Source organism: Callorhinus ursinus, unplaced genomic scaffold (assembly GCF_003265705.2).
Source record: "Callorhinus ursinus isolate GAN/ISIS: 27379988/994484 unplaced genomic scaffold, GSC_fseal_2.0 scaffold15, whole genome shotgun sequence".
NCBI lineage: Eukaryota > Metazoa > Chordata > Mammalia > Carnivora > Otariidae > Callorhinus > Callorhinus ursinus.
In genome coordinates, this window is record NW_027397077.1 from 44,603,084 (window position 1) to 44,624,221 (window position 21,138).

Here is a 21,138-nt window from a genome sequence, read left to right on the forward strand (position 1 = left end):
CAGAGACACAGACGTGTCCCTCTCTCCTGACTGTTGTAGCTCCAGCACTCCCAGAGCCACAGATTTTTGTTTGTTTGTTTTAATTATCATCTGAGGGCTTGGTGAAAGCTATCAGGATGGTAATATAGGTTTGTAAAAATGCTAAGTGCCCAGGTGTTTTAATAAAACCAGTTGCCTGAGGGTATTCTGGGAATGTTTCATTATTCAGCTCATCCAGATGCAGAACTAGGACCAGCTTTTGGACTTAGCCAGGGGGCCTGAGGATTTGGTATGAAGTGAAACAATACGGAAATTGAGTGTCTTATGGCAAATCCATGAGCTGCACTGGGGTCACTGTTGGTCACACTACCTTGGGAAGCTGAAGGCAGAGAGCTGGACTCCCTGTTACTTTGGACAAGTCCCTTCCCCTCCCTGGGCCAAAGGAGTTCGGAAGAGACCAGAAATCACTTTGGAAGCTGTACCTGGCACCTAAAAGTGGTCGGGGTGGGGGGTGGGCAGGAGGGGCTGAAGCACGCTGATCCTGATACGGGGATCCTTTCGTGGACCGGCTGAGGACCAGCCTGCTTCTGGGGCTGGGTTCAAACACGAGCTGTCCACTTCCTAGCTCCGTGACCTGGGACAAGTCACTAGGCCTCCCTGAGCCTGTTTCCTCCTCCTGAAGATGGGAGTGGTGATGGTGCCAGCCACCTGAGGCAGTTAGGAAAGTAACTCTGAGAAAGTGTGTCAGTGTCATACAGTTATTTTTCATTTTCTCCTTTGGGGCTATCACAGGAGCCGCTAAGTGTTTCTGGGGCCTCCAAGTCCAAATAGAAATGTCAGCTCCATTCATTTATTCATTCAACAAATATGTATGCAACACCTGTTTTACCACAGGAGCAAAACAGACAAAAAGCCCTTCTCTCCAGGAGCTTGTGTTCTAGTGTCCACCGCCCCACAATGAATGTGAGTGAATAAAAATTCCAGAGAGCGCCAAGGGCTAAACAGAATGAGTCTGCCCCGATTGGTGTTAAAGGCGATTTGCAATGGGAAAATTCTTCCAAAAGGAAGAGGAAAGAACCCTGGTTTAAGACCTAGATTCCAGTCCTGGCCCTGACTTGCTCTGCAGCCTTGGGCAAGTTCCTTTCTGACTCTGATCCTCCGTGCTTGTCTTGAAAATGAGAGGGTACAATGAGCCCTTTCAGCTCGGATGTGCGGTTTGGCTGAGGTGGCCGTTGTGTCGAGGTGTGGCAGGTGGCTCTGCAGTCACAGCTTGGGGTCTCCACCTATCCCCTGCCCGTACCACACAAGTGTGTCTGTTTAAATGTGATACGAATCTGTCACACCGGAAAGTGAAAAGGCATATAGGCAGCAGCCTAAAGAACGTGCCTACCACCTGGGTCAAGAAACAGAGCGTTGTCAGAAACAACCCTCCCCCCACCCCTGCTCTGTGTTCATCCCCAACCAGTATGCCCCAAAGATTGTCACCATTTCGACTTTCGTGATAACAATGCTCTTGTTCTTGCTATCTTACCACCTAGCTGAACAACTCTTTACAGTATCATTCAGTTTTTCTGTTTTTCTTATTTTCGAGCTGTCTGGAAATAGCCTGAGGCTGTAGATATTTGTTTGGGTCTGGCTTCTTGGGCTTGAACTTGCGGCTGTGTGGCTCATTCAGTCCTAAGTAGCTGTGGTGAGTCCCTTATTGCTGCTGTATAGTATTCCCTCGTGTCACTAGGCCCCAGCTGACGTATCCAGTCTACTGTGATGGACATGTGGGTGGTTTTTAGCTTGGGGCGTTGTTCTTGCACCCGTCTGTATCCTAGTGCGCAGGGCATACACTTCTCTTGCGCATTACCTCTAACTGGGTCGGAAAGTACACTGGGTGGTCATTCCCTCCTGATGTGCCCCCTTCTCCCTGGCACCTTCTGTTATCAGTCTTCACCATTGTTGCTCACCTGTGAGTGTGGAATGGTTTCTCACTGTGAGGTTAATTTGCAGTTCCCTGATTGCCAATGAGGTTGGGCCATTTTTGTATGTTTATTGGCCATTTGGATCTCTTCTTTGGTGAAGTGCCTGGTCGAGTCTTTTGCCCATCTTGGGCTGTCTTTTTATTTTCTTGTTGATTTGATGTGGGAGGTTCTTTAGGCATTTGAGACTTGACTCCTTGATCATTTACATACGTTGTAAATATCTTGCCTTTTTAACTTTTTCTGGGGTCTTGGGGTGAACGTCTTCATTTCAGAGTTCTTAATTTAAGTAGTCAGATTTATCTTTCGCTTCATTATTAATGTCTTGTGTTTTAAGAAATCCTTTCCCACTCTGTGGTCATGAATATTCTTCTGTATGTTTTACATTAGATCTTTAATCTACCTGGAATTGATTCGTGTACGGTGTGAAATAAGGGTCCCATTCTGAGTGTGCACATGTGCACACACACACACACACACACACACACACCCCATTACCCAGCACCATTTGGTGACAGCTGTGCCCTTTTCCCCATCTGCCCTGCCTCCCCATCCACATACCGGTACCTTTTCCGGGAAGGCGGGCAGGAACCCAGGACCACAGGCTCTGGACCCCAAGAGCCAGCCGGAGTTGAGGTGATCAGGGACAGCCCTGAGGGCAGGGCGGGCTGGACAGGCAGCCCTCCCCCACCAGACCAGCTGCCACTCCTGCCGAACAGGTCTGTGGAGCTGCGGGTGTCACGTGTCCTGCTGGCGCTGACCAGGGCCCTGGCGGATTAAGCAGGGGCTGAGGGCTTATGACCCACGCTGGCCACTGCACAGGCCGGGGAAGGGCTGAGGGAGCTTACCTACGTGGGCCGCAGAGGAGGCCCCAGAGGCCAGCGAGGCTGTGCTGTTTGTGGCAGGAGGCCCCCCACCCAGGGCACTGGACCAAGGTAAGGGAGGGCCAGGGTGATCCCTGGCCGTGTCTTCCCTGCCCAACTCTGGGTACCTCTGTCTAGAAAATAAACATCCCCTCCTAAGCTCTTTGAATCTAGGTCTGTTGGAGGCAGTGAGAGGTAGGATGGAGGGGCCACAGCGTGCAGCAAGGGCCTGCCAGATTCAGGCCACTATGCAAGCTCACTCGAGCTCACACCCATGCTCGGGCACCCTGCCCACCTGTCTCCCAAGGGGCTCTGCGTCCTCTTCAGTGTCCAGGGCATGCCCGGTAGATAGGAGGGGTCACTGCCAACCTCCTGTCGGCCCTCCAGATCCCACTGCCTTTCACCGGGCAGTGGCCACTACCTTACTGCTCATGGAGTTGTCAGGGCAGGGGAGGAGGAGGGGGGAAGTGGGTATAGACTGAGCATCTTCCATGCGCCAGGCACCGCCTCTTGGGTAAGCTGTATTCCTACCAAGCAAAACATGGAAGACTCACCCATTTAATAAGCAGGAAACTGAGGCCCCGGGGAGGGGCTGTGGTTCAGCAGAGGCCTAGGCTGAGAAAATGGCCCTGCATCTTCTCAGCAGCCTGCCTACGTGGCCCCGGAAGTTGCAGGCTTTGCTCCCGCCGGTGGACTCCCCTCGGTGGCCTGACGAGGCACATTCCAACTCTGGAGCAGCATCACTCCTCCCTGGGGCTCTCTGAGAACTTTGGGTCCCTGGGAGGAAGTTAAGGCCAGGAGCAAGAGCCAGACTAGGCTTGTGGCTAGGACTTTGGGCCACGTCTCCTGGTTTGTGTAGCGGGAGTGACGATAATAGGGCCTGCCTCTTCAGGTCACTCTGAGGCCAAAATGCCACCATGCACGAATGGGCCACCAACATGGCCCAGCTCCCAGCAAGCACAGGTAATCTCAGCTTTTGGTTTGTTTGGGTTTTTTTTTAATGTCTTTTTTTTTTTTAAGATTTTATTTATTTATTTGACAGAGAGGGAGAGAGAGTGAGCACAAGTAGGGGGAGAGCCAGGGGGAGAAGCAGACTCCCCGCTAAGCAGGGAGCCCGATGCGGGACTTGAGCCAAGGACCCCGGGATCATGACCTGAGCCGAAGGCAGACGCTTAACCATCTGAGCCACCCAGGCACCCCTCAGCTTTTGTTTGTTACAGGGAAGGTCAGTACCTGAGCTCCCTCCATCTCTGAAATTCTGAGCCCCTGGCTGTTTCCTTTCTTCCTGGGCCTTTTATTTTTGGTTTTTCTATGAGTTTAATATTTGCTTAGGAAGACAGACACCTGGTAAAAATATTCAATATTGTAAGACTATACAATGAAAACTGCATATGCCCCCCACCCCCTTACTCAGAGCAAACATGAGGAGCATTTTGGGGGTATCTGGTCGGAAATATTCAGGAGATATATCTGTGTGTGTGTATTTAATCCCTGCACTGTATTTTAAAGAAAACACCCAGTAGCTTGCTCTGCCCCCACCCTGTGACTTCCCTCTGGGCCTTTAAATCCACCCACTCGGCTAGAGAGCCTGACTGCCTCCTCCCTCCAGAAGGCACACATATTTGTGGATGCTGGCACCAGATTTTCCTCGTCAGCAGGACTCGAGGGAGGCTGTAGCCTGGCACGGGGCAAACAGGGGGGATTGTTGAGCTGCAAAGAACGGTCCCTCTGTGCCCGTTGAAGGCCCGAGATGGAGACCAGCTCCCCCTCCTCCCCACTCCAGCAGATCTGGGTCTGGAGCGAGGGTGGAGCCTGGGGACCTGGCGTGGGCCCAGCCTGGCTGCCAGCTGGCCATTGGGTGACCTTGAGCCAGCCCTGACCTCCTCCGGGCTCCTGGCTCAGTGTGGAAGCCCAGGATGTACAGCAGCCTCTCTGCGAGGACTGAGGGTCTGTCTCCTTGAAGACCCAGGCAAGCCACATGTCATTCATCCCACCTGGGCTAATACCCATGATGTGGGCTGGGGTGTTCCCAGCCTTCCTGTTAAGCTTTGACAGTCCTTCATGCGGCAGCTTAAGTCAGTGCTAAGTTTTGCTGATGTTTTCTCTGTGGGCCTTGTGATTTCTGGACCTGCCAGTGTCTTATCTCTGCCATGTAAATCTCCCAGAGGGCTTTCCCTGGGGCTTTCTCTCTCCCAGGGTCTGAGAAAGGAAGGCAGCTGGTTGCTACATGTGGCCACATGTCCTGCATGCATAACTATAAAGGCTTACCGGAAGGGCTCCCTGCCCCCTTGAAGGAAGAGCAGGATCCACTGCTGGTGTCAGGAGGGCAGCAGGGACCAAGGGTCATAGTTACCCAGGAGGGCGGAGCTCCAGGCATCTCTAGTGTACAGATAGATGTTCAGGTTGTGCACTGTATAGGAGCAGTTGGCAAAGGAAGAATGCAGTCTTTCCAAGCAGGAGCCTAAGAGGCTGTGTCCACCAGAAGAGGGCGCCTTTTACAGATTTACACACACAGGAGCCCTGCATGCTGGTGGTAGAACCGGCCTTGAGCATGCTCACTGCCAAAGGAGAGGTCCCAAGGTGTGGTGGGCTCTCCTCCTCACGTAGGCAGCCTTCCTATGCTTAACTTTCTAGAATCTCTCTCCAGGACTCTGTTGGTAACCTCAGGGGAAAAGGAACTCTAAACACTGTCTTCCATCTGTGTGAGCAGCTTGAACAAACCCAGCCGGGTGAAACCTCAGAGGGAACTGGGCCATATGCCTGGCCTCAAGGGCCACAAAATGGCTTGACTCAAAACGGATCTGGGTCACATCTCAGCTCTAGCTTTTCCTGGCTGTCTATTCCTGGTCAGGACATCTGTGCACAGACCCCCCCCCCCGACTTTATTGTCTGTTAATATCACCTCCCCCGCCCCCTCCACCAGAGCTCAAGTATGAAACACCTTTACCTCTGTGCCTGGCCCCTTGAGAAATGAATGTTTTATTTATGAAGGCATGTTAATTTTGACACAGGGACTCATGTGAACTAGACATACTTCATTTCATCCACAAAGGTTTCTCAAGTATCTAGTATGTGCCAGGCACTGCCCTGCGGCTAAAATAAATGGTGAATCCAGCAGACAGGATCCTTACCCTCACACAGCTGTCCAGCATAGGAGAGGGAAATGCTCTCCTGAACAACATCAACCAGGTGCTAGGAGGAATTGCTCAGTGGGCCCTGTGAGGAGGTCAGGCAAGGCCTCCCCGAAGGAGCTGAGGCATGAAGGTGGAGTCGGGCTTAAGTAGTTGAAAAGAGTGTGGACAGAGGGATTGGCATTTGCAAAGGGCCGGGGCAGGAGCCAACCCTCTGGAAGAGGCTGAGCAGAGGCCAAATCTGCAGGGCCTTGTGGGCATAGCAAAGAGTTTGGTGCTTATTTTGTAAGCAGTGAGGAGCCAGGGTTTGAAGCAGGGCGATGATTTGTTGTTAGAGTGAAATATCAGTGAAAATAGGTTTGAGTCTTGGCTCTGCTTCCTAACCCATCTGCCCTCCCTCTGTACATCAAGGAGGGTTGGGGAAGAGGGTGTCTTAGGTTGTTCAGGCAGGAAGGGAGAGGTTTGATTGAGGAAGCTTAGGGTGGGGTCCAGAAGCTCACTCAGCTGCCCCTTTCTACACCTGTCCCAAGGCTAGGGTACCATGGGTCCTGCCGGCTCTGTCCTGGGGCTGGGAAGGCCAGACTGCAGTTCTCCAGAAGGTCGACAGGTGGCGCCAGCCCTCCAGCGGTGGCAGGTGGACTGGCCCAGCCAAGACCAGCCTAGTGAGAGGTGGGGTTGGTCAGGCCAGGGCCAGCCACCCTTCCCCCTGCTCCTCGCCTGCACCCCCGTCTGACACCCAGATTGCTGGTTCAGTGGCTCCAGCCCACAGCTGTCACCACCCCATCTTTCATCCTCTCCAAGGATGGCTCCACGAGCTGTGCCCTGAGCTGTCTTTTTAAACCAAACTTAATTTGCCACCACGCCCGACCTGGGGACTGCTGGGTGGACCCCCACTCTGCAGGGGAGTGCTGGGGTCCAGATCTCTGCTCTGCAGCCTTGGCCAGTGAAATGCAAATGATGAGGTCCCAGCTTCCCAGGGTGGACAGGGCATCCACAAGTCACGTGTGTAAGGCCCAGAATGAGTGCCCCACAGTTAGCATAGCCAGAGCTAGACACCCAGGAGGCGTTCAGAGCCTGGAAGTCCCTTCCCCTGCTTCCCTTGGCCCCCATACCTTGCCCTGGAGTTAAAGCACAAGAGGAGCCAACGAGTGTTGGATGAAGAAGCACCCTTTCCAACCAGAGTCTGCATCCCAGAGTGGGGACCCTCATGGCTTGGGCCATCCATTGGTATCAAATCACAGCTCCCTGTGATCTGGTGTGTGATCTTGCATCTTGTGCAAGTGCATCTTGCACATCTGGGCCTCCGTCCCTTCTGTAAGGTGCGGACTGTGCTCTCTCTTATGGCTGGGAAGGTTGCCGAGACCCGGTGTGAGCCCCGCGGAGCACCAGGCGCAGAATTGGTACTCGGGCAACAGCAGCTGGAACAGGGCCCCTCCTGAGGGCGGGAGGCAGAATCCACTAGGGATGCCTCCCAAGAAGGAATGCCTGCTTGTCCCTACTTGGGTGCCCGTAGGCAGGGCCAAGCCCGTGAGAGGCCCACGGGGGGTGGGGGGGAGGAGCGGCCACAAGATATGGCCTGCTGTGGGAGGCAACAGGAGGGGTCTGGGGAGAAGAAATGGCCTCAAGGAAGACAACTGGGGTCCAAGCCCAGCGCCCCCACTCCTGGCTTCCCATTCCCGCGCACTGCAGGGATTACTCTTAACCAGGGTAATAATTACCGCAGACAGAGCTGACGTGTTGAACAAATTGTTGTGTGCTTATAATTACAAATTGCATTTCTAACACTCCAGGGGGTTCCAAACCTTGATATCTTTGCTATTAACACAGAAATTATACTCATTTATGGAAACTGCTAGAGAGACCAAAATTGTCTGTGGGCTGTGTTGCATAAGGGATGCTCATTATGGATCCACTCCAGGAGTCTGGGGCAGCCCCGTCTGGGTCTCCAGGTTTACTCTTATTTCATGGGGTCACATTCCCTTAGCAGCCCAAGGCCCACTTGGCTCAGAGGCTCAGAGGCTCTTCCTGCATAGCCTAGGGATTGGAATCCCAGCTCTGCCACTATGAGCTGAGCAGCCTCAGGCAGTCCACTGAACCTCTCTGTGTCTCATTTCCTGGTGGGCTACGTAATAGGACTTGACAACCATCCAGAGGAGAGTGTATGCCAAGCTGCAGACACTTGCCCAGCATACAGGAGGTGCTCCCTGGGGCCTGACCTTCTCTCTTCACAATGTAAGCGGTACACAGTGGGATGGCAGCTAACTCTTGTTCCCAAGAGGAGAGGAAGACAGCCTGGACCTCCCCCCCCCCCCCCCCCCCCACCGCCCCCCCTTCCCCCCCCCCAGCCTTAGATGGCAGTAAAGTCACTACATGCTTAGGGATATTTCTTGCTGCAAAAAGTGTATTCTCTGATCCCTGTTACCCACCAAGCAGATGGAAGTGTGAGACCTAGGCCATGTGACGTGATTCCAGGTGAGCCGCAGACTCTGTGTCCAGGGACAAGGAACACAATCACATGGGACCCAAGAGAATGTTATTTTCCTCCCAGTGCTCTTTCAGCCCTGCCAGTTACTTCAAGACCAAAGTGTTGGTTGGTGCTAATACCTCTGTAGCACTCAAAAAAAGGCTTAATTGTATCTTACTTTTTTTTTATTGTTTTTATTGTTATGTTAATCACCATATATTACATCATTAGTTTTTGATGCAGTGTTTGTATCTTACTTTTATAGGCATTATATAGTCACGTAGTTCAACAATTAAAGATATAAAAGGCACACAGTGAACAGTGAACCATCCTCCCAGCCCTGTCAAGTTCCCCCAAAGGTAACCATTGTCCAGAGATATTTTACCCACACGTCAGCGTGTGCGTGTGATTACCCCTCCCCCTTCCTTTTATACAAATACAGCGTTCCTCACTTTACTTGTTTCACCTAGCAATATATCTTGTATCTTATTCCCTATCAGGATATAAAAAGCATCCTTCTGTTTTATGGCTGCCTTCTATAACATGGGTTCTCTGTGTTAAACAAACCCAGAGCAGGCCTCCAGCACAGGCCTTCTGCTGATAACAGGATCCAAGCAGGATTTTATAACCATGTTTTAGTGTGGGTGATTTGTTTTTATGGGAAAATTCAATTTATTCTCAGTGAGAATTTTTTTTTTTTTTCTGATGAAGATCGAGTTTCCCTGATGTAAAGCATAATGTTAAGTAATTGGTATACATGTGCTTTGTGGTCATTGGGAAAACCAACCTGGGGATAAATCCAGGCCACTTCTGCCAGCAGAATTCTTCCCCCTTCACCCTCTGGCCTCATTCCTCACAGCTCACCCATCCCCAGAACTACGATTGTATTTTCCCAAGCTCACCAAGCCTTTGCCTATGCTGTTCCCTATACCTGGAGTACCCTTCTCTTGCTGGGCCACCCAGGGAATTCCCATTCATGCCACAGGTCCCAAGACAGACATCACCTCCTCCAAGAAGGCTTCCTTAAATGGCCATCCCACCAGCTCACAGTCAGTCCTGATCTTATGTCGGGTGGCTCCCATACTGCTCTGATGACCCACTCCAGTGCCCTGGCTGGCGCAAGGTTCCCAAACTGTGGCAGGCATCAGACCCACCTGGAGTGTGGCAATTTGCAATTGCAACAGTTCCCAGCTGAGACTGCTACTGTTGCTGTCCCCAGAACACCCGTTGAGAACCACTGGTGGAGGAGAGAGAACGCAGGCTGAGTGTCAGCATAGGTGGGTGCTAATCCCAGCGCCATCATTTAGAGGTTGTGCGTCTTTGGACAAACGACTTCCACGCTGGGCTTCAGGGCCTCCGCGATAAACTGGGGTGCAAACCCACCTCGTAGAGCTGCTGTCAGGATTATGTGAACTTGTGTGGGAACAGGGCTGGCACCAATGATTGTGATTTGCCTGCAGTCCCCTTACTCACCAAGCTTCGGAAGGTAGGGCCCTCATCTGTTTGATTCTGCATCCTCTGAGATTCCCCAGCCAGTGCCTGACACGTAGTAGGTAGTAACGAATGTTGGGGGCAGTTGTCGAACACATTCAGGAACGCACATGTTCTCAGTTATGGATTTATTCAAACAAGGAATCAGGCATTACACATATCCCGCGTCCATTAATTCTGAATCAGTGCAGTCGGGTCAAGCTGGTTGCAGTCTTCCTCCCAGCGGGATAAGAGGAGGTGTTGTTTAAATCAATAACATAAAGAAGATTGCGGAGGGGAATTTTTAACCCACTTAAGAGAGGCTGATGTTTTAGGAGCACTTAATGGCATCCGTTTGCAAAACAGGCGTCCCTGGCACTTGTTATAAATGAACCTATCCATTCATTAAAGGAGAGGGCCACTGGGGCCTTGCCTGGGCTTGGCACCCCCTCGGTAGCTGTTCTGCGGTAGGAACACACTGCTCAGGAGTAAGCAAGCTCCTTCCCTAGCAGTTCCCTGGAATGCCACGTGTCTGAATCCGAAACAGAACGAGGCCTTGCAGACTTCCGTATTTCTTCCTCGATTCCCTCACTTTACCTGCTCCCTTTAATACAAATGGGCCCCAGTTTAAGCAAAGCTACCAGGAAAGAAACCCAAATATGTCAAGGATGGTCGTTTGCTCTGCCAAAGGGATGCATCTTTTTTTATAAAATCTTTAGCAGATAAAATCTTTTTCATAAAATCTTTAATTTTCCTTTAAGTACTGGGCACACTGGAGATGAAAAATGGTGCTTTTGAAAGACCGTTTCGCCCAGCTCTTCCATAATCTATCTATGGTGGAAATGGAAGTGTTGGCTCAGATCGAATAAGACAAGGGTAAGAATGGGGAGTGGGAGGGGGGGCCTGCCTTTCCCTTCCCAGCTCACAGGCCTTGCCCGATCCATGGGGTTGTCCCTGAATGAGAATGACTGTGGTTCAACATGATTCACTCATTTATCAGACATTTATTGAGCACGTACTGTAGACCACGCGCCATCTGGATACTGGGGATACAGTGGTAAACAAAGTCCCCTCCTTCACAGAGCTCCATTCCGGTGGAGGAGACAGACGGTGACTCACCCAGGGTTACACAAGGGGGTTGGGGGCTGGGATGTGTGTCCAGACCCACTGGCCACAGGGCTGCCTCTTCTGTCCGGGGCAGAGAACCGAGGTGGCCTAGGCTCTGCCTCAGGTACGGAGGGGTCCTGAGGATCAGACCTGAGGATCTGGCCAAGTGGCTTCCCTGTGCTACTGGCCAGGGAAAGGGGGGTTGAGTTTGAGGGGCTGAAGTGGGGTCACTTTGACTGTATCCGAGGGCTGGCAGGGCCACCTGATGGGAAGTGTGATGTGCAGTATGATTTCGAGGGCAGTGGGGTGGGGTGCAGTCAGGGAAGAGCCCTTCACTGATGAAGGTAGCAGCTCAGATATTTGCTTCTAAATGTCTTCCTGATGTCCTCAGGCCTCTTGAATCCTGCAAGAAGACCGGCAAACGGCCATTTCCCATCCACTTGAACCTGTAACTAAGTAGTGGCACTTAGAAGCCACACGTCTATTCTCCACGGGCCCTCCCCCCTAAATCTCAGGGCAAGCAGCTCAGCTGCCCTGGCTGGGCCCAGCAGAAGGACGAGGACAGAGGGAGGGTGCGTACAAGGGTGGCCAGACTGAGGAGCGAAACCATCAGCACCTTCGGACCCATGGCCACCCCTCCCCCACCTTCCTTCACTCTTGCAACAAACTATTACCCACTGTGTGGCAGGGGTTGCAGTGGGCACTGGGGACCTAGAAACATGGAGTGCTCTGGGGAATCCAGGCTAGGAGGGCTTCTTGGAGGAAGTGATCATTCCTGACTGTTTTATTACATTGTCAGTCACTGAGCACCTGTCACGTGCTAGGCTTTTCAGAGCACCTATAGAGCCACCCAGTGTTGGTAAGGGGTTTTGTTTCTCCTTGCATCTGACCCTGTGTCCTGTGTGGTTCTGTTAGTGCAAGCCCTCCCTAAGGATCTTTCCCTCACAGCCTGGGTTAATCCATTTGTCAACTGTTGGCATAGTAGCACCTGCATCTAATTTTTATTGTTCATTCAGAGACCACAGGAAAACAGACTCCTTACACCTCAAACCACAATGGTTCCCTGACTCTGTGGTTTGCTTTGTCAGAGCGGTGGGGAAGGAGCTGCAGAAAGGAAGTCAGATAAGGCCTTATTGGCTGTGCCCCAGAGTGACTTGGGGAAGTGCTCCCCCCCTCCCGCCCCGTAGGCCTCAGGCTCCTCACGGTTACTCTGTCCAGCCCTAAAATTTAGGATGTGCTAACTAACATTAAAGCCTCTTGAATCTCACTGTCATGGGCCGGGTCTTGGCCAACCCAAGTACCATTGAGTTTCTATGGTTGGTACTCAGCTCTGCTGGTGGCTGGTCACGTGGCCACTGTGTCTTGGCACTTCAGAGCAGCTTGATTTATCTGGAAACTTTCTGTTCTGGGGGACTGACGGGCTTCTCTGAGATACCAGTCTACACAGTTCTGCATTCTGCACAACTGCCTCCGGTTTCCCACAGCATCCAACACTCCTAGGAAGAAGTTCTCGTCTGTAGGGAACCAACACCTCACCCACAGCCCCGCTCTGTGCTGGACTGTGGGGTACTGCGGCCTGGGAGGCAGGACGCCTGGGCCAGTGTCATTGTTTCTAGTACACACCCCAGGGCACATCCCTTTATCACTCTGGGCCTCAGTTTCCCTGTCTGTAAAATGAGGGCTTGGGCTACAGGGATGATGAGAGAGCTCCCTCCCACGCCCAGCATCCTGGCCGTGCTGTAGGGATGTTTGTTCGGTTTTGTGAAGAGCGACAGATGAACGATCAACAGGCACTGAGAGGGAGTCAAATGGGCTCCAATTGATTTTCACAGCCGTCAGTGAGACACAGCCGACTCAGAGGAAAAGGAACCCAGAGGGCCCGAGAGGTGGCCTAAGTACCGTCTAGAATTTGGGGTCTTTGGGGACTGGTTCTGGAGGGCCTCAGATTCTCCTACAAGATGCTAGAAGACCTCCGGTCCCGTGGGTTGCCATGATTTTACTGATTTCTTTATTGCACTGGCTTTTTTTTTCTTTAAGGTAACACTTGTATAAAATTTTGAAAACTATAGAAGGGCATAGAGTAAAAAGTACTCCTTTCTCCTTCCCAGCCCTGTCCCAATAAGACTTCAGGCTTAGAGGGCAGAAGCCCATCTCCAGGAATCTTTGGAAACCCAATTACCCTTACCAGAGGCAACCACTGGTCCATGTTTCTTGGATCTTCTTTAAGAAATAGTCGATGGTTATATGATGCTATATAAGCACACTAGTGTTCTATATATTTTGTTGTAAATACTTATCACAATTTATTGGACTTTTATTTATTTATTTTTTAAAGATTTTATTTATTTGACAGAGAAAGACACAGCGAGAAAGGGAACACAAGCAGGGGGAGTGGGAGAGGGAGAAGCAGGCTTCTGCCGAGCAGGGAGCCCAATGCGGGGCTCAATCCCAGGACCCTGGGATCATGACCTGAGCCGAAGGCAGACGCTCAACGACTGAGCCACCCAGGCGCCCCCACAATTTATTGGACTTTTAATCACAGTGTCACATCTCAGATCATTTCCTATGTGTATGGTGCTGCCGCCATCTTGTTAACGTAGGATTCCACTGATGGGCGTATTGCTGTGTACTTAACCAGTCCCCCCCGAGAGACATTGCGTGTCTCCTCCTCCCTGTTCTGCTGTTACAAACGACTAATATCCTTGGACCTAAGTCTTTGTACACACGGGCAAGGAGCTCTGTAGGAGTCATTGCTAGCAGTGGATTGTCCCATCATGTGGCCATCTTGTCTGAAGGTCACCTGGCCCGGCCCCATAGTTTTAATCACCACCTTCCCCCATGACATCTGGATTCTGCTCTTCCAGATCTTGTCCATGGCGGGCCTGCGCCAGGGCACTGGAGGTCTGGCTAAACAGGCAGGGTAGCTGGTGCCAACATGAAACTCCCTCAGAGGAGCTTGACTTATTGCAGGGTATACAAACTTTTTCTGTGGAGGGCTAGATATAAATATTTTAGGCATTGTAAGTCATCTATCTCCATTGTAACTCTTCAGCTTTGTTGTTGTAGCACAAAAGTATCTGCAGACAATACATAAGTGAATGAGTGTGACTCTGTTCCAATAAAACTTTATTTTAAAAAAGCAGGCAGGGGCGCCTGGGTGGCTCAGTCGTTAAGTGTCTGCCTTCGGCTCAGGTCATGATCCCAGGGTCCTGGGATTGAGCCCCACATTGGGCTCCCTGCTCGGCAGGAAGCCTGCTTCTCCCTCTCCCGCTCCCCCTGCTTATGTCCGCTCTCTCACTGTGTCTCTCTCTGTCAAATAAATAAAGTCTTTAAAAAAAAAAAAAGGCAGGCAGTGGGCCAGATTTGACTCTCAGGCCAGATTTATTCAACTGCTGAGCACCTCTGTGTCCCGGGTCCCATAGTAGGGGTGGTGGATGCTGCAGAGAAGGATGCAGGCCTAACTCTGCCTGGCAATAGCAATACAGCTCATTGGTGTGATGGGAGAGCAGGTGCAGAGTAAACCCGAGAGTGCCTAAGAGGAGTGTCTAACTTGGACTAGGGGCCGGTCAGAGGTGCCTTTCTGGGAGAAGTGACATTGAAAGCTGAAATCCAAAGTCTTAGCCATGAGCGAGACAGAGCAGGACTTTGGGGCTTTGAAAGAAGTTTTGTACTGCTGGACATATGATGTGCATGGAGGGGGCATGATGAGTGGCAAGGGCTGGAGAGGTAAACCTCTATCAGGGCACACAGACCTGGAGGCGGGCTGTGTGGAGGGCTGACCTTCATCCTGACAGCTCTGGGAGAGGGACTGCAAAGGTCGGCCTTATGGGCTGGGGGGTGGGGGTGCTACATACATATCTGGTGTCAGAAGCCAGGGGGATGGGGATGAAATTGGGTCATGACACGTGAAACAGGCCAAGGCAAGTAACTTAGGTCTGAAACCCAGGACGGTACAGTGGAACTAAACATTTTCATGCCTTTCTTGAATCCTGTACCCCTATATATGAGCTCCTACTCATCCCTCAAGCCTCTGCCCCAAAGTCCCTTCATCTTTGGAGCCTCTTGTGGGGCAGAGTTAGGGGCTCCTTCCTCTAGATTATCATAACATCATACTGAGGGACACTTGTCACATCAGTGTCTCCCATCGAGGCCTCAGATGACAGGCACAGAGTAAGCACTAATAAATGCTTACTAAGTTAAATTACACAGCAAGATGAATTCTCCAGGGTAGATGTGGTCCATGAGGCATACTTTACAGTTGAGGGAACTGAGACTCAGAAGGCTAAGCAATTTGCCCAAATGGAACATGTAAGAATTCTGCCCAGTCTAGTCATTTTAGCAGAGAAATTGGCTTTCTCTGCCTCTCCTGGAACTTTGTTGTTTGCCTCACGATTCCCTAAATTGTGAATCTGTGAGGCAGTTAACTGAGCAGAATTAAGAGGCACACTTTGTAGGGAGATAAAACAAGAGAATTAAGAGGCATTTGGTTTCCAGGGACTCCATCCTCTGGTATTCCAAATGCTAACAGGGAAATTCAACCCCCTTCTTCTAAATCCCAGCAGGAACAATGTCGCCAAGACCATCCTGGCAGGCGGCTAGGCCGTGGGCCTGGACAAGTGCCTGGAATTCTTGGAGAATCCAGGTCGTGAGGCTGTCGGTCGGAGCCTGTTTCTGGAGTGCTCCAGCAGCTGGGCTGGGGGGATTCTCTTGGCTCCATTTATTGCAGCCTATTTTTAGAGGGCTGTTCAAGCTGGGGTGGGAGTTTTCCAGCCCCTCCCCCAACTGGATGATTTCAAACCAATCCTCTCCTACCTCCCCCTCCCCCCAGCCAGGATGCAGAACGAGGTAGCAGTCTTTGAGCAGTGTGTTGTCAGAAGTCTTCTCCTTCTGGAAGCCTTGTGTGTATGTGCTTCTGTCCATCTTCCTGATTCTAGCCATCCTGGTGGGTATAAGGTGCTATCTCATCGTGGTTTTGATTTGCATTGTCCAGATGATTAGTGATGTTCAGCACCTTTTCATGCGTTTATTGGCCATTCGTATATCTTCTCTGGAGAAGTGTCTGTTCAGACACTTTTTTAATTGGGTTATTTGCCTTTTTATTGTTGAGTTGGAAGGGTTCTTTAATTTTTTTTTTTAAAGATTTTATTTATTTGACACAGAGAGACACAGCGAGAGAGGGAACACAGCAGGGGGAGTGGGAGAGGGAGAAGCAGGCTTCCCGCGGAGCAGGGAGCCCAACGTGGGGCTCGATCCCAGGACCCTGGGATCATGACCTGAGCCAAAGGCAGACGCTTAACGACTGAGCCACCCAGGCGCCCCGGAAGGGTTCTTTATAAGACACAGATACTAGACCCTTATCAGATATGTGATTTGCAAATATTTTCTCCCATTCTGAGTCTTTATTTTTAATGTAGCAAAGACAACATCAGAAGCAGAGAAGAGAAATGTGGAGACAGGCAGTGAGGGGCACTGAATTCCTGCTCAGCCTGTTGCCTGGGAACCCTGGTACTCTAAACTGGATCTAGGGACGGCGTTTTCCTGGGCTGCAAGCTGGGCCAGCCCAGCCCTCTTCCTTCACTGTCCCCCACCCCACTCCAATTTCCCCATCTGGGAAAGCACTCATCATTAGGCTCTTGGCACCACCCCCTCCAAATGAAAGACTCAAAGGGGCACAAGAGGATGTCCCTGCATTAGTGGCTTCCTACTTCTTCCTGACTTGTGCAAACGTGCCAGCTGCCTGGCCCTCCAGGAGATGGACTTGCAGTTGGGGCAGGTGGGGTTTTGATTGTGTCTATGTCCGCTTGATGTCTCCCAACCACATTTGGGCATTCCACAAGTGTGGGTGCTGGGCTCTATTCCTGCCTTCATGAAGCCCAAGGACAGTTAATAAACAAGTTAATATGCAAATTGAGAACAGCAAGCCATGATTGCTTGTAGTAAGGAGAAATGAGCAGCCTGGAAGAGAAGGTGAGGGAAAACCTCTTAGAGTTAACCCATTTAAGGTGAGCCTCAGTTTCCTCTTCTGGAAAATGGGGCCACTAATAGCGCCACCTATATCACAGTGTTGTCTTGGGGACCAAATGTAGGTAGAGAGCTCTAATAGCTAATCAGGATTACTCTAAGCCAGCCATGGGGGTCTGAAAGTTGTCTCTGGTGGGGTTGGGTGGGCTTAGGGAAAAAGAAGCTGTTTTCATCAGATCCTCACCCACAAGTCCCCAGATGGGTGTCTCCAGCCTCAGGATGGAACCCACTTTTTTCCCTGGGTCGGGAGCCCCGGAGCCACACCATCCCGGGAGCAGAGGTCCCATTTTATAAACTTCGGCCAAAGTGAGGATTGGCAAAGATTGGCGCCATCAGCAGAGCTGGCTGGTTTGGGTTTTGTATTTGCTGTGCTTACACGTTGGGAAGATATGTATATTTGAGGACTCTGTTTTGGAGGGAGTGCGCAGACCTCCCAGAAAAGGGCCAACTTGTAGATACAAGGGATGCTGTTGCGGAGAACCTCTCCGCTGCGATCCTCCCCACTTGGCTAGGCTTGCCCAGCCCTTGCGCGCAGCCCCGCCCCATCGGGCCCCGCCCCCGCGCTTCCCCACGAGGCTCCGCGCAGCCCCGCCCGCCGGGCGCAGTCCGGCCTCCGGCCCCGCCCCTGGCCCCGCCCCCTCCCGGGCCACATTCCTCCGGCCGGGCCTCGCTCTGCGCCAGGCGGGCGGGTGGCGGTGGCGGCGGCGGTGGCGGCGGCGGCGGCGGCGGCGGCGGAGGCGGAGGGGAGGGTTTGGCCGGCCTGGGGCTGGGACTAGGGCCGGGAGCAGCGGGAGCCGGCGGGCACTGGGCCGGGCGACCCGAAGTGGTCGCGTGGCGGGTGGTCAGTTTCCCGGTGGTCGGGTGTCGGCCCCGGGATCTGCCGCCCCGGCGGGAGTCGGCCGCGCTCGGCGGGGCCTGGGTCCCAGGCGCTCGGCCCCGTCAACTCCCGCCGCGGCCGCCATGTGGTGCCTGCACTGCAACTCCGAGCGGACCCAGTCCCTGCTGGAGCTGGAGCTTGACAGCGGGTAAGGGCCCCGGGCGGGGCCGAGGCCGGGGGTTGTGGGGGGGAGTGGGCGCTGGGGTTCGGGCGAGAGGGCCTTGGGGAGGGGCTGCACGGAAATGGGCTGGCGGGGCAGGGTGGGGGAGCCAGCAGAACCCCAGCCATTGCACAGTTGCGTGCAGTATGTTGTGGGTTTGTGAGAGAGCCGGGTGCTGTGTTGTGCAGTGATTTGTTAAGAGCCTGCCGGGGCTGTAAGTATACGTGTGTGCCAGAGAGGCTGCGGGGACGGGTGTGCCGGAGTGCGTGAGGCGGTCAGGATGTGTGTGATGAGTGCCTGTGTGTGAGAGACGGAGGAGGGCTGACGGGGTGGAGTGTGGCTGTAATCGTAAATAGTGTGTGTGCAACCAGACCCGGGACCTGAGTTTGTGCGTGTGAGAAAGAGAGATGCTGTCAGGACAGGAGTGAATGTGTGTATGTGTGTGCATGCGTGCATGTGCATGCTCGCTCCCGAGTGACTGTCGGGATGGGAGCTTGTGTGTGGGTGAGTTTCCGTGGGAGAAACTGATGGGAGTGGGTATCCGGTGCCAGGTAGGAGCCAGTGGACTGGAGTTTGTGAGTCGGAGTGTGGATGGCGGGCGTTCGTGCTTGCGTCTGGTTGAGGCGGGCTGAGGCTGCCAGGGAGTCTTCCTGTGGGCCTAGTTATGCGAGTCCCTGGGCCTGTATCCAGGGTTACGAGTCAGCTCTCTCAGGGAGACCCTGGGCAAGTGTGTGGGGGGACGAGGGATTCGTTCCGGGGCTGTGCACAGGTGGTCCAGGTATGCTTGGGGAGGAGGGGGGCGGGGACCCAGGAGTGCGCCAGGGAGCCTGGAGTCTTGGGGAGGTTGAGATCTGTGTGGCTCCTGCTGTTGTGTTGAGTGCGGCTGTGAGGGGTCTGCTGGTTGATTGGGTGTGTGCGTGTTTTTCGTGTGCCTGGTGTGGTCAGGGTCAGTCTTGATGGGGGCGAATGAACGTGTGTCCCAGAGACCAACCCTTTTCTGCTTTGGGGCCTGTGGGTGGCTGCCTGAGTCCAGGGGCCCGTATTTATGGAGAGAGAGTGTGTATGTGCTGGGAATATCGATTTCCTTGCTTCGCTCGCCAGCACAGCTGCCCCCTGAGCTGTCTGCAGGCCCCTTGGAGGAGCCAGGCTGTGGGGTGGAGAGGATTTGTTGACAAGCTGACTTGGCTTGTGTCGGGCCCCCTGAGGGTTGGGGGGAAGCCCACCTGCAGCCGTTTGATCTCTGAGTTCAAAAATTCTGCGGCGTGTGTCTGGCAGTTGCCCTGAAAACATGCATATGGTCCCCTCTGCCCCCTCCTCACCCCAGGGGCCTGGAACTCTGGGCCTGAGGCTCCGTGTGGGGTTGTGGGGTTGTGGTTCCCAAGAACCCGTCGCTTCGTGTGTCTGGGGCGGAGGCTGGGCAAGCTGCAGCTGCAGGGCCAGCTGTCTGGAATCGGTGGCATGAGTCCGAGGATGGCGGGTCACGATATTCATATCACACACGTGCTACTGTCTTACGCAGCTGCCCCACCCAGTCTCGCATTTGCATTCTTGGCCCTGTGGTTCCGGCACCCCCACATCGCAGGAGAGCAAACTGAGGCTGAGTGTTAAAGTCTTGTCGGCACCAAGGCTCTGCGGTTTATGTGAACGCTCACCTGCTGTGAGCGTTCCCTGTCTAGGCACTGGGGACACAGCAGTGATCAAAACTCAGAGTGTTTGTCCTCCCAGGGCCAGCACACTCGTGGGGACGCAGTCGGCATGCTCCACAGGCGACGACTCTTCTGCTCCCAGCTGAGAGAGACTGAGGGGTGGCCCTGGTGCCCCTGCATTAGGACCTCTCCAATATCACCCTTCCAGTTGGGATGTCCATAGTCACCACTTTGGCTTATTTCTCAGTCCTGCATCCCTTCTTATTGGAAGTCCTTCTTTGTATCTACTCTAAATCTTCTAGCTGCAGGGAAGCCTGCTTGAGTCCTTTTGTTGTCAGGGTTGGTGATGAACAGCTGCTCCCCCAGTCTCAGAGCACAGGCCAGGTGTCCTGGAGATTGAGAAGCCCCTCTCCGGCACAACCCGAAGTTTACCCTTCCGCCTCAGAGCAGGTGGATCACATTTGCTGCGGAGTGCCTGGTATGCGGTTCTGAAGGAGGGGGGTGGGGGCAGAATCAGCCCAGCTCCTGGCCTGCGGAGGCTTAGCCAGCTACTCCTTGGGCTGGCCAGCTTGCCCCCCCACGCGGAGTCCTCCCAGCTGGCCATCTCTCCCTCTCCGAACCCAGGAAGGATCCAGCATGCTCCAGAGACCTCAGGAGACCCCCAGTGTATAACAGGTCCAAGATAACCCCATCCAGGTATGGCCATGCCACCGGTAAGCACAGGCTTCTCCCTGACGGCAAGCGTGACACCTTTGCGTGGCAGCACCTTGATGCTCTGCTGTTTGAGACTCGCGGCAGCCCGGGTCTCTCCCTACCCTCCCTTTCTAAATGGGCATGTTAAGATAGGGAATCCAGTGACCTCACTGGGCTCTTACAAGGGGAGCCTGAAGTAGAACCCAGATGTTCTGCTGGAGGGCCTCAGGAGGGCCCCTGCCAGCCCTGCCGGGATTTTCAGGCTTTCGCTCAAGGAAGTTGGACTATGAACTAGCTGTGCTAATATTTACACAGCTTCAGTTCAAAAACATGAACAGGACTGACAACTGCACAGTCAAACCGTGTGATGACTGGGCAAATAGGTGTTTCTGGAAGGGATCGAACAGGGCCCCGCGGGCTCCGAGAGCTCAGGATATGTGTGTGTGCGTGCGCGCGTGTGTGCGGTTGTTACCTGGCCGGACTGTGTGGAACGAGGGATCTTGGTTGGCCAGGAGAATCTGTGAGGCCAAAGCAGCTCAGGGTGTCAGCAAAGAAGGACTCAGGGAGGCAAACTCTTTGTTTCAAGTCCCAGCTCAGCTTTGTGATGTTATGCCAGTCACATTCCTCAGACCACATTCCTCTGAGCCTCAGTTTCCCCCTCTGTGGAAGGGAATGGTACCCTGCTTCACAGAGATGCTTGAGGACGTGTCTGACAGCCCTCGCACTGCTGGCCAGCCCCAGGCCTCCAGTCCGAGCTGTG

At 53.1% G+C, this 21,138-nt stretch overlaps 1 protein-coding gene across 5 annotated transcripts in view; it reads left to right on the top strand.

Moving 5' to 3' along the window:
- IQSEC1 (IQ motif and Sec7 domain ArfGEF 1) overlaps window positions 1-21,138 on the top strand; it is a 119,096-nt gene that overhangs the window by 30,056 nt on the left and 67,902 nt on the right. Inside the window, exon 1 of one of the 5 annotated variants that reach the window (XM_073901720.1) lies at window positions 17,770-18,027. The exons of 3 other annotated variants lie outside the window; for them this stretch is intronic. In XM_073901720.1, the coding sequence (XP_073757821.1) occupies window positions 17,963-18,027 (65 nt within the window). In that variant the 5' untranslated portion in view covers window positions 17,770-17,962. Of the gene's footprint in view, window positions 1-17,769; window positions 18,028-21,138 lie in introns of those variants that run through there. One more of the 5 variants, XM_073901723.1, reaches the window with a different exon arrangement.